At 44.6% G+C, this 13765-nt stretch overlaps 1 protein-coding gene across 1 annotated transcript in view; it reads left to right on the forward strand.

Moving 5' to 3' along the window:
• MYL10 (myosin light chain 10) overlaps window positions 1–13765 on the forward strand; it is a 160596-nt gene that overhangs the window by 74218 nt on the left and 72613 nt on the right. The window contains exon 4 of the mRNA XM_069614990.1: window positions 257–361. Within this exon, the coding sequence (XP_069471091.1) occupies window positions 257–361 (105 nt within the window). The remainder of the gene's footprint in view (window positions 1–256; window positions 362–13765) is intronic.

Below are 13765 nucleotides of genomic sequence, written 5' to 3' on the forward strand. Positions count from 1 at the left end.
GGCTAATGGACTCAGGAAGGAGAGGAACTGAATTCGGCTGGGGCCTGAAAGAAAAAGATGGTTATAGTAAAGGGGGCATCAGAGCTATAGGGGATGGTCCTGTTTTATGATCTATATGTATGTGCCTGTTCACTATTTGCAAACTGGTTGGTATTGATGTCCAAGCTGATGTGTTGATCAAAACCTAATAAATAATCCTGCGATCAGTGGGTTGGGGCGAAGAAACTGAGCTCCTTCTCTGTGTTGTGTATTCCAGGGCGCATCAACGTCAAGGGGGAGGAGCTGGAGGACATGGTGAAAGAAGCGTCTGGAGCCATCAACTTCACCGTCTTCCTCACCATGTTTGGTGAGAAACTGAAAGGTATGGACTACAGCCTGGCGATGTAGCCTCAGGAAGCAGGGACAGCATCCTCAGGACAATGTTTTACAGGTAGTAGAGCTGAGTGGCAACGCGCTCGTCTTGGAAGCAATACAGCACAGAGCAAAACAGGTTTGAATTCCGGGTCCGTGCTTAATTATAATGTTTTTGAAATGTGCCCCAACTAAGGCCATCTTCTGCCTCGAGAACATGCAGTGCTCATCAGCAACTCAAGCACCGTCACTAGAGCGTTGACATGTTGAGTGCACGTTGTGCCATACATATAAACCTGGGTCAGAAAAGGGTCAGCCAGCAGTAGTGCATGCCTCCCTCTGCATCGCCGCTCTTCTGAGTGGAGACTTCCTCTAAAGAGGCGTAGGAAGGATTTTAAAACGCATCTCCATGCCATCAGTGACTTATCTGCTAAAACATCGAGGACACAGGGCGACGGTGGTTTCAGTGATGCGGGCACAAGCTAAGAAGCCCATATGCTAGTTCTACCCAGGACACTAAGCTGTTACTTGAGCTGAATGCGTTCTTGCCGGTACCGAATGGAGACTGGAAATGACAACTTAGAAGAGACCAACGACCACTGAGCCAATGCAATTGGGCTTAAGGATAAGGGCATTTCTCATGATGCATACATTCAAAAGGTGTGATGAGAAGGCTTACAGCTCTTGAAGTGATCCTTCTGCAAAAGGGGCAGCCCACCTGGAACCACCAAACCACATCTAGATGAAGAAAAGCTACCAGCGCCGTTCTGCCTATCTCAATAACTTGAGGCCCCCGATCACGTCAAGCACAAACGTTCTGTCGCCATACAAAAATAGGTTTAACGCAAAATATGAAGTTTTGGTGGGAAGGTTGGCAATGCCAAACTCACAGCTACTTTGCATATACTGTCTCGGGAGGATAGCTCAGGGGCAACGTGCTAGCCTTGGAAGCAAGACGACACTTGGCACAACAGGTTCGATCCCTGGGTCCGCGCTTAGAAACCTCTGGGTATTAAGCGCATTATAAATAACCTATCATATCATATTATACCCTCTGAGTTAAACTCCAACACGTGTTTGGCCACCGCGGAGCCCTTACAAAGGAGAACCAACCTCAAAAGCTTCTCACTGCAAAAGCCCAAAAATGCAGAAATGCATCTGAGGTTGTGCCTTGTGCTGCGCACAGGAAGGTGGCCGAGCAGTTAGAGTGCAGAGTAGAGTATGGACGGAAGCCCATTTAGCTTCCAATGCAAAGTTGCAAGTATTCCCTTTGGGGGGTTAGAATGTCTTAAATCCTCACATTTCCCTTTCTAGCTTCATGTGGTCACAGGAAATGTTACTGGTCCACATTCCCCAGCATGTGGCCCGGCAATCAATGATGCGTGTGGCATTACTGTTCGCCACCCTGCAGAGTTGTACTAGTAGGCCCCAGGCGCAGATCTCAGACACCCATGCAGTCATTAGTAAACAGTAGAACCGTGAGAAAGTTTCAAAATACAGTTCATAAGAGCGCCACCTTCAAGCCCCAGCATGCCACGGCTGGAAGCTTCACACTGCATAATAGGAACTGATCAATCACAGCTTTAGGCAGTGTGAATCCTGCCAGGCAGGTTAGACAGACCTGACAATCTGCCGCACCAGTTCTACTCGTCACAGTCTTTTCAGTCCTCACCCGGCAACTCTCTTGCACACAAACTAAAAAACATTCCCATATTTCTTAATTGGGACGTTTTTGTATTTCAACCTATGCCTCTCTCCCATTGGAGACTATGAAGACTCTCCATTGCCACTTGGGGAGTTCCTGTTTCATATGTGAAGAGGAAGAAGATTTTGTGAAACAGGGTTTTGGGAGGGTGTGAACTCAAGGGCTGTGACATGGAAGAGTTGAACATAGAGTTATGAAGATTCCCGGTAAGTAATCAGGCCATTACCTCCTCATCCGTCTTCGTTTTGACACTACTTACTGTGAGGTGTGACGGTTTCATACTTAAAACAAAATTCACCACTCGAAGTTTTTTTTTATTGAGTACTGCTGGAAATGTAGACCACACTACCAGTATTCGCCGTAAATGACAGCCTTTCTTTTCACTTTCATTTGCCTTTAGACTACTACTCAAGAATCATAACATCAAAAGGCATCATAAGTGACTTTCACCTCTTTTGCTTCACTTATGACTTGGACTGGTAATCTTGGACCACACATATCAGGATGCAAAATAAATGGCTTACTTCTCATACACTCCTCTTTCGACTTTAACTGCTAATCCTGATCCACAAACACTAATATGCAACATAAATAACGCTCCTCAATTATTGTTACACGTGGGCTATCAATGTACCAAGACTATCTTTCTAATAATGCGGGCTGGCACTTAGGACACTCTCTACCACCATGCAAAGTTAACGACAGTGTCAATTCTCTTTATGCTTGAGCTTCCAGGGCAACATGGATGACTTTCTTCAGTTATCACAATGAAAAAGCAACACAAGTGTGTATCTTTTATTCTCTTTAGAGTTGGGCTGGGAATTGGGCTCCACCGACAAGAACGCAATGCTGACTACTCAGCATAGATGTGCTTCCTGAATCTTCTTTCAACTTAAGCCAGTAGTTTTGTCAACATCTATATGCAGGCAACATGAATGACTTTCTTCAGTTCTCTTCAGTCTCCTGCTGACAATGCAACTTGGATGTCTTTCTTTAATTCTCTTCAGTCTTGGGCTGACAGGTGGGCATATGCCTATCAACAGAGCACATGGTTTACTTTCTTTAGTCTCTTCAGTCTCACACTGACAATGAAACATAATTGTGTTTCTTTAATTCTCTTTAGGCATGAGCAGGCAATTGTACTTCGTCTCCCAGCAGGCAAATGTCTTCAGTTATCTTTAGGGTTATGCTGATAATGCAAGATGGAGGTCTTTCTTTCCTTCTCTTTAGACTTGGACGGGCCATTTGAACTACATCTACCAGTAGGCAGCATGAATGACTTTCTTCAGTTCTCTTCAGTCTTGGGCTGACAATGAAATAGAAGTTTAGATTTTGGCTTGCAGTTGAGACAATGTCTACCAAAAGGCAACATAAATGACTTCCTTCAATTCTCTTTAGTCATGTGCTGACAATACAATACAAAGGGCCTTTCCTTAATTCTTTTTAGACTTTGATTGGCACGTGGACTGCACTGACCGACAGGCGGCATGAATGACGTTCTTCAATTATGTTTAGACGTGAGCCAACAATGCAACACAAGTGTCTTTCTTGAATTCTCTTAGATTTAGGCTGGATATTGACATGGCATTGACCAGCAGGTAAAATGAATGAACTGTCTTCAATTATCTTTCGAATCCTGCTAACAATCCAACATAAGTATCCTTCTTTCATTCTCTTTGTACTTTGGGCTGTGAAGTGCTTGGCAAAACACGTGACACAAATACAACATTTTCATACTGAATTAATAGAAATAAGGAGGTGGTTGGGATAAAACCCTACATGGGAGATGGCTATTTCTACATATCTACAACTAAACCTGAAGTTCCTCTTTGTAAATGAATGGTCGGATTTCATTTATCATGGTTATCTCTCCATTGGAGACACTGGATTACCCCTGGTTCTCTAACCTCAATACAGTCTTAAGGACATAGCCCCCAACTGCTTCTTGGCTCAATTTCACAGTTTCAGAGAAGGGTTCTATGTGATTATGTGATTTGGCCAAAAAGATTTTATTGAATTTCATTGTTTACTGGATGATTTTGCTTTCAATTTGTGCAAGGGAGACCATTCGCATCCCCCCGCCCCCATAAAACCCCTACATTAATTATTAATTATTACCCTAAACCCACCCCCACATATATTTGGGGCAAAATCCGAAGAATAGAATTTGATTAAATCTACTTCGATGGAATCTGCTGCGGGCAAAACTCTTGTTGCCATGGAGAAATGGAACCTTGCTGATTCTTTGCCATATTTCACCTTTGCTGGGGAAGTAGCGTCCTGATTCTTTTCTTATCTGGCCGGTAGGACAATGCCTGGCTCACTTCTTCCTGTTATGTGGATGTGTTCTTCGTCCAGAATTAATATAGTGCTCTGATCACTCCCAATGAATATCATGTCCTACTCACTCTGAAGGGATACAATAATCTTCCCCCCTAATGAAGGATATCATGCCCTTCTCACTCTTCCGGGATACAGTGCTCTTCCCTCTAAAAAGGCACATAGTGCTCTTCCACTAATAAGGGATGGTGTGTCCGTTTCACTGTTAATGAATAGTGCCCTTACCACTATTGAGAGATAGCATGCCCGTACCACTAATAAGGAATGGTGTGCCCTTCGCACTATCAAGGGATATAGCTCTTCCCACTAATTAGGGCCCTCATGTCGTTCTCACTCTATAGGGCTATAGTGGTATTCCCACTTACTGGAGATATTGTGCCCTTTTCGCCATGAAGGAATATAGGGCTGCCCAGGTCTACATAAAGCCTGCTGGCCACTTAGCATCAGGAGCAAGTCCCTTTATTGTGCCTGTTCTGCATAATCCTGCTTCAGCTCTCTTCCTTTTCTCGTCGTGGGCATTCAGCTTCCATGGTGATCCGCTGCCCACCATCCTGTGCTCTTTGGAACTGTTACAGCTGGTATGTACTTTATAGGTTTGTGCAGCGATGTGTGTGATGGTACAATGCAGCTCACTACATACCAAGTCCCGGCATCCGCACAGGTGCCTGCAAGGACTCCTTTCGCAATATGAGATGCCCCAGAGACTGCTGATGGAGTGCAGCAATTTATTTTCGAATCGGACTCTATTTCACCACACTAGCCAATCTTGATGTTAGTTCCCTGGATTCCAAAGAATGTTGTACATAATGAGCCAATAAGTCTTGTGTACTCTTAGAGCTGTCGTAATACAAGTATTGCGGAGGCTTACGGTCTCGCTAAATTTGGAATCACCTTCCCCGATAGGCATGTAGGAACTGGGGATGGGTAGTGATATGAGGACGTTGGCGTGACCTTGCATCCTGAGTTTTCTGTTTCGCTGATGACATCACACAGTTGAGAGTAAAACCACAAACTCAGAGGCGGGCTACGGAGCACTTCTCTTGCACTACGTCCAGGTAGCTCCTGGGTCTGGTGTTACTGCCATGGTATGCTAGCTTTTCTTAACTGCAGTATACCCTCCAGGTCTTAGGATGGAGTCAAGGTCCTGACTGCTAAATAGGTTTCTAGCTACCTTCTGACGCCTCTCTTCGGATTCACTCCTCAACACTTGTGGTGTCTGAGGCACTCCCAGGGTTACATTTCAGGCAATTCTATACTATGAACTCTGGAAAATGTCTGGGGTGCTAATAGATTTTCATTCTTGCTAAAGAAAGAGCAAATGGGAAATGCTCCTCTCGCTTCTTGACCGCGCCAACCCGAGAATGTTAGCTCCAGCTCTCGTGGCGAACCAAATTCCCAGTTGCCGGCTATTTACAAAATTCAGCTCCACCCTGTAGTTAGGGCAACCCCACCGTCAACACAGAATGCTCCTAGCCTACCACCACCTTGGCCAATTGGGCAAAGCGGCAAGGGGAGGGAAGTGGGAGAAGACGCCCAACAGCTTGCTCTGGACACAGGCTTGTTCCCTTAGCTACAACCCGCGTCCCGAGTAATCTTATTGGGGTTAATATGTGCCATTTCCCAATGTAATGTTACTCAATGTAGTTCCCTTAGAAGTTGGAGGGCGTGGTCATCCCTGCAAACGTGTGACTGCAGATAGTGCACAGATCTTTGCGGTTACCGCTTAACCAGCTGAGCTACCGCACCGATAGTGACGTGAAGCTACACCTAATATTGGCTGGGAGACGCAGGCACTGAGAGATGAGCACTGTGTACGCAAGTGCGATTTGGAACAGTACTGACTATATAGTATCCGAGTAACACGATCTGATCCCTCCTGCTGAGTGACATTGTCCTTACTGTTCGAGCCTTCTGAATCAGAAGCTCTCTGTGGTTGGACTACTTATCACAAGAATTGTCATATCGAGGCACTGTGCCCTTTCTTTTTTCTATTAGTAGGGGTGCACTCGCTTAAGCCCATGTCTTCACGAAACACACATTATATTATACAAAAGATACTACATCCATTTTTGGTTGTAAACAGGCTGCATTTTATTACAGAAGATCATCACAGATCCTGACGGGGACTTCATGGGTCTGTTTACATCAACCATAATCGTTTACTCTGACCTTGACCCTGACCCTATCTGCCCTGCCGACCTGCCAGCTGCCTGTTTGGCCTACTAGCAGTCTGAGCTGTCCCAGGGTTACTTGCAGAATTCAGTGTCCAGCCGGACAGTCCAACGCCAAAGCCTGGGCTACATTTCCACCCAGTGGGCAACCCGAGGGGCCACCCTGTATACGCTGGTTTGGCCTATTAGATGTTAGTGAACCCCTCAACCCACAACCCGGGTAGCAAAATCATAGTTCATCTTAGTTCAATATTTTGGTCATGGTCTGATCAATTTCATAGTCCATTGTGTAAGTCCCCATCCACAGTGCCAAAAAAATTCAACACTCAAATAAATACACCATATAATCACACTCTGATCTTCATAACACAACTGTAAATGACAATAAAATAGTCCATCGCTCACAATAACACCGCAAGCATAATGGGTTGAGAGGGTGGGCTTACTTGTTCTACGGCGCGGACGGCAGCGGCAAAGAGGATGAATGGAGGGGCTCTCCCTCTTTATATCCAGTTGCCCCGACCTGATGCAAGTGAGGCAGGTAGACCCTCACTTCCGCCTCTCCTCATTGTCCTGTTCAGCCCCACGGAAGCCACAGCATTTGGGACCTACAAGGCCCCGCCATGACCCACAAAGCAGCCCCTAATGGCGCGACTACAGCAGCTGCATGGCTGCACCTCTCTTATCCTCCTCAATATTGTTTAGCCTGTGAAGTCACTTCTCTGTGCAGAGACCTATGCTACTGAACACACCCTTACGCACTGTTTAGAATCTTAGTGTTTCTTTGTTGTGCCACAGCAGAGCTTCGCTCACCCTAGTTGTTGTCTAGTGCATTATCTACTCTCATTGGATGCTGTACTAGTAGGAAACAAAGACTTGTACTTTGGACCCTGTCCAGCAGATGAAGAGCTTGGGCCATATAGCACCTTGAAGCCAAGCGTATGCATCATAGCCCTTCTTGTGACTGTGGAGCTGAAGCACGCATCACTTAGCTTGAGAATTTTTCATATCCCGAGGCGACCCTTGAAGCCTTGTGGGTGGCCTATACACTGCTTTTCTTTATGAAGATGCGTTCATCTTTTTTTTTTATTTCAGATGTTCCCGTTTCTTTTTCTTGTTTTCCCTTCATCTCTTCATTACCAGGCACCTTTTCTCCTATATTTAACTTTCTTTCACTCCAGGCTTCCTTTAAGATGATCTCACTCCCCTTTTCACAGTTAGTCTCCTTTTACAACTCCCATTTTGTGTATTATTTCAAAGTTTTTATTCCCCCCCCCCCCTTTCACTCTTAGCTCTACGGTTCACTTATGGCTTTTAGAAATTCTAGGAGCTTGCCTGTTGTCTCTCTTATTCCCTTTGTTTTGGCTTGCGATTTCTCTTAATTACATTTACATTTTAAGCACTGGCTTTCTCGAATTTCATGTCATTTTCTCTCATGTATCTATTTCATTTATAACTCTGCTTCCTAATACTTTACTTCCAATCTTCTTTTCAGTCAAATGTCTCCGTCTTAATCTATATTTGCTATCTCTTCCTTACTGTCCATTGTATATTTACCATCTATTCCTGTTGCTCCTCTTTTCTCGACATAGCTCCCTTTCACTCCTCTTCCCCCTTTTCCTTATCCTTTTGCTTCCCTTTTCCTGCTTTTTTATCTTTTCCCTTCCTCTTTTCCTTTTATTCCAATTTCTCACACCAGTTAACTATTTACCGCTTTCCTCCGCTCATTATTGTGTTCTCCCTTCCCTTTTTTCACTCTTTTATGTACACTTCCCCTTTGCCCCCTTTCCGTGTGTCATCGTTTTGCTCGCTCTTTTGCTGTTTTCTCCTCCTTCTCGACTTTGTTCGCCTTTTCTCATGTGTTTCCACTCTCTCGCTTGTCTGTTTACCTTCCTATCGTTCTCTCCTCCTTCTTGGGCTCTTTCTTAATTATTTCCCCTCTTTGAGTCTCTCCTGTCACCTTTAACCACGACAGCTCCTACCAACTGTAAGGCGAATGTTCTTCCCTCCTCTCTTTTTCTTTGCCGCGTTCCCGCTGGCCATTACAGAACATATTTTTCCATTTGCAGGCCGGGAAGCGCACAGCTGTTTGTGTCATGCCCTTCTGGTTGGGTTTGTCATGCAAACTGAGCACAGCCAAAAACACTGCGCATTCCCAATCAAAACTAATTGGGAGGCAAGGCCTTTGTAGTGCAATTATAAAAGGAGACCAGGCTCGAGGAAGTGGTAATAGCTGGGGCGCAGGGAATTTCAGGAACAAAGTATCATTTTAGGATCCGGGTGGAGGGTCCTGTTGAGCTGGTAATTGATGTCTGTCTCGCAGTGGCTGGGCATGCAGGAGGGACTAACAAGTGCTGAGTAGCTGAATGCGCCCATGCCAACTACAAATTGTATTTATATAATGCCAACCAGATGGGGCCTGGTCCAGCGGGGAGCCAGAAAATTGTTTGTATAGAAAACAGAGACATTCAACTTCAAAGCCAGCGCCTTATTTGCCAGCTAATCAATAAAGCGTGCATGATGCGTTCCTTCCTTTCAAAATAATATCCCATGGAAATGGCAGGATGGAAAGAATCCACTTCCCAGTGAGGGAGCACTGGACTGCCCAAGGACCTGGGCAAACTCCAGCTGCAAATGACTGCCCCCAGTACTGCCAACACATGCAAGGGTTGCCTGACTTGCGGGAACGTCACTGGCTGTGGGCTCAGTTGGTAAAACCATTCAAAGTCTGGAAAGCCCCAGCCTGTCACAGACGCCCAAAGCTAGCATAGCTTGATGGGAAATTACAAGAAACGTTGACGCGGATCATGAGGAGCCTTGAGACAGTGATCACGAAAAGTCTCCCGCCCGCCACTGAGCTGTAACCATGAAACTCTGGCACACTCTAAAGCCAGAGGTGGGAGTGCACGAGACAGGGCTCAACCCCAACATCCGTTCACAAACCGCCCAATCACAGACCACAACATTCTGTTACAGTTAACATCTGTAGAGATTTTATAGAAACAGTTCATATTTGAGTTAATCTATCTAAACACATATCTCACATTGACTTTGATGGTCTTTGGGTCTAATAGTTGTATTGTGGTCTTATATGACCTCGGAAGGATGAAAGGGTAAGGCTGCCATCGGATGCAAAGTTGTGAAGTGCAGAATACTCTCATGTCAAAGACCACCACTATAGACGTGTAGGTTTCCATCCCTGAATGGATTCTAAATCATAAATGATGCATGATTCCTCACGTAGTAGGAACACATCTTCCTTTGGGCTAATCAAGTATTCAGATATAGAGAAAGTTGTATAGATCTTTGTTCGGGTGCACGCTTGAACAGCTGGTGGAACCTGACACCCAGCGTTGCCAAAGAGGTGAACAACTATCAGTGAAGGACAGACGAGAAATGGGACCACAATGAGTTTGCGATTTCCCGGTCCTCCTCCTGGACTGGGAAATGTGAGTTTCATGCTGCAAAGTTGTCCAATTGTAATACAAAAATGTAGTGGAATGATGTTCCACCTTATTAAAGGCAAACAGTACCCCTTTCGAATACACCCTCTCTTACACGCTCAGGGGGTGATCACAACTGTTTATATATAAAGGAGACAGATTCAATGTTTTCAAAATTGCTGATCTATGTGGATGATCTGAAGCAACAAACCCTCCCTGTACCTCTAGTCTTGAAAAAATAGACCAAGTACGTGATGCTTGTCCACAGTATCAAAAAGATATTATTTTAATAAAGTTTTACACAAAAAGATAAAACTCATAAAAAATATTTTGCATGAATATGACCCATAACAAAACATGGTAGATATAAAAACAGTACAAATCACTAATTTCACATACATATAACCACATACAATAATAAAACACAGTACAAAACACATGAATGGCTTTAACACTTCTTCCAAAACACTGAGGGCCTCATTACGACCATGGCGGAGGACCATGGTGCTATTAGCACCATGGTCCATGGCGCTAAGCTGCCAACTCCGCCATGGTGGTTGGCGGACTTACCGCCCCATCCCGACCTTGGCGGGGTGGTAAGTCCCCAATCCCCATTTTACCCTTCCCCATTCCCATTCCTGCCCCATAGGGCATAATGGGAGTGGGGAAGGCGTGAATTACACCACCGTAAATTTCGGTGGCGTAATTAACACCAAGGTCCCTTACCGCCATGGATTTTACCGCCTGCAAAAAGCAGGCGTTAAAATCACCATGGCGGTAAGGGACCTCGTAGTAAGGCGGAAGGGGTCGGCGCAGTTAACGCTAGGGCAAACCCCTTTCCGCCAGGGTCGTAATGAGGCCCTGAGTATTTTAACTCAGGCAAAACAACAATCCCGACATGTTTCAGTTCTTTGTTGCACTGATTGCACAAAGTTTCTTCAGGGGAAGAACTCGATTTTCTTAGTCTCCACCATGCAATACAGGGCCACACATGGAGATTTCAATAGTACTCCTAAAACCGAAATATAAAGAAAGAGGGGGCTAGGGGCTATCACTATATGTCACCATCATCCATCTTAGAATGTCAGTAAAAGCTTGAAAAATAGCTCAACACCCCAGTATACATGCTGGTTAAATGCAGTATACTGGGTAAGGTCCATAGGTTGCTGTCAACCCTGCCTCACAAACTCTGCAAACAACTACATACTTCTTAGTAGGCTATTAGTAGTGCTGGTGTGACAATACACCCTTGAGTAGCTGTAGACTTCAATTATCAAGTCTTTATAATTTTCTTTGTTGCTCTTAAATAGCCATAGGTCCTGATCAATGCTGCAAAAAAACAACAACCTATAGTTGTATGTCAAAGAGGGACACCATGCAACTCATCCTATCACCACAACACCACTGTCCAAACAATATTTCTCACCATCTTGTGCCCTTGAAACTAGGAGTAACAACTGAATAACCTCCTGCGCCATAAATGACAACACCACGTGAAAAAAAGCTATGCTATGCACTAGCAACTGTGCTGCAGTGCTGTTAGCCACCATCACCATGTAAAAATCAGTGCTATAACAGTACCTCCTATTCAGTAATTTGTTGCCCACAGGGCTTCCACCGTGGTCCTTTCCACAGCACAAACGATTTTTCACTCCGAAGCGCACCTCCAAAGTAAGGTACCTTTAAACAATAAGTATCAACATCAATCGCCATGCTATCACCTGAAGACGCGTGAAAATGACTGTAAACACGTGAGTGTACCACTCTTGACCAAACAGAAAACAAAATCAATGTCAATCTACCTTATTACGATGTAGTCGCCAGTGACTAATGTCTGTGCGAGCAGGGAATACTGACTAACAGTACACCAGCATCTGCACAACAGTGAACTGGTCGCGCTGTGTACAGGGTTGTATAAGCCTGTTACAATGGAGTGCCGCAATGGAAAACAGACTACAATTTCGTCCTTCATGGATATAGAAAGAGGGCTGTTAACCCACAGCAACACTCATAGGGGATCGTGCCTCTGAAACGAGGTTCAACGGAGCCCACCGTCCCATTTCAAACACAAAGATACAATTTAGAGTAAATGGAATGTACAAATCCCAATAACGGCAGATTTAGAAACACAAATACATACGGCCATAGACATGGAGAAAATACTCAAACACGTCGACCAGCCCCAAAAGGAGATGAAAAAAGTAGTGAAAATAACAGAATCCTCAGTTTATTAGAATTGATAAGCGGCACTGGATTCCATGTAGGACAATATTGACAGTCTAATTATATTTCATTTTTACAGCATCAACCAAACATATCATATCAAACAATGGTTAGTATGTGATGAAGTGTCATATGACACAAACACCGAATGTATCTATTTCTTAAAAAACAGCCTGACACTGCATTGGCAATGATTATATAAAACAGTCAGAATCATACTGGTAACACTTTTTACGGTGGTTACAAGATTATTGCTTGGTAGGAACACAGTTTTTCATAACACGCTAATATCCCATTATTCGTGTGTATGATGCCAATCCATTTCCTCATTAAGGCCAATAATGTGACTTTGACATTTAAAAATATTTTTTTGTTCAAACAATATTAATTTGCGGTCTGTTTCTGATTTATTTTTGCCACCAATCTTCTTCAAGATAACCCACCTGAAATCTTCATGAGAATGTTTCATTTGTGCAAAATGGTTGACCATCAGTGCCATTAGAATTTGGTTTTTTATACAACTACATTGTTCACCCATACTTGTGCAGCATTTCCTGTTAGTTATTCCAACATATTGTAGTCCACACGGACAAGTGATTAAATAAACCACATTCTTCCCCCTTTTCTGCCCTGCCCTTTTTGTGCTCCCTCCACTCCCCCATACCCTCCATCACTCCTATCCCCCCTCCCAATTCAAACACCTTACCTGGTTCCAGGGGTGCTGCTAGGTCTGTAAACGATACCGGGGCTATGCTAATGTTGGGACTGTTAGGACTCCGGGCTAGCTAGCCTTTTTGGTTGTACCCCCTGAGTTTCTATCCGGGGCTACAACCAAAAGACCCGGGGCTATAGCCCCCTCAGCCCCCCTAGCAACGCCTCTGCCTGGGCCATTCCTTTCCTACACTCCACTCCACAATGCTGTGTTTCAAAACCGTTATAGCAAGACTGAAGAAAACGTGGTTCAAGAATATGTATTTAAAATGGCCACCATCAGTGTGCCTTTGTGCCCCTCAGCATAGAGCTTCATGCACCCTCCCCTTCCAATCACCCACCAGTGGCACCTCTTAAGGAACAATCCACCGACACACCCCTCCCGTTACCTACAAACACTGCTGCGCCTACAGCAATTCGCAGATTGCTGCCCAGCTGGGCTTTTTGACTGCTTAGTAATGGGTTTTTTGTCCCAAGCAGGCTTTGAAATAACAGAGCCAATCCAGCACCTGCGGGATAGCACAATGAGATGCGACACTCGCATGTTACTGGCAGGGCCTAGGGGCAAATTCCCAGCAGGGGAAAAGTAAAAAATGTAAATAAAAACAAAAGTGGCCTTTCTACCATTATGGACCGGTACTCCGGGTCACATACATGAAAGGAACGGTGACAGATTTCCCTGAGAAGTAAGGGGACGTTGTACCTTTTAGTTCCATCCCACTTTGACCAGTTACCATGCAGAATAGGAGCAACAATTATATGCGCTGATTGATGAACATACATTATATCCAGTAATTGAACTTGTGGTAAAGAAGGCTGGA

The sequence above is a fragment of the Ambystoma mexicanum genome, chromosome 9 (assembly GCF_040938575.1).
Source record: "Ambystoma mexicanum isolate Mex_15411 chromosome 9, UKY_AmexF1_1, whole genome shotgun sequence".
Lineage (NCBI taxonomy): Eukaryota > Metazoa > Chordata > Amphibia > Caudata > Ambystomatidae > Ambystoma > Ambystoma mexicanum.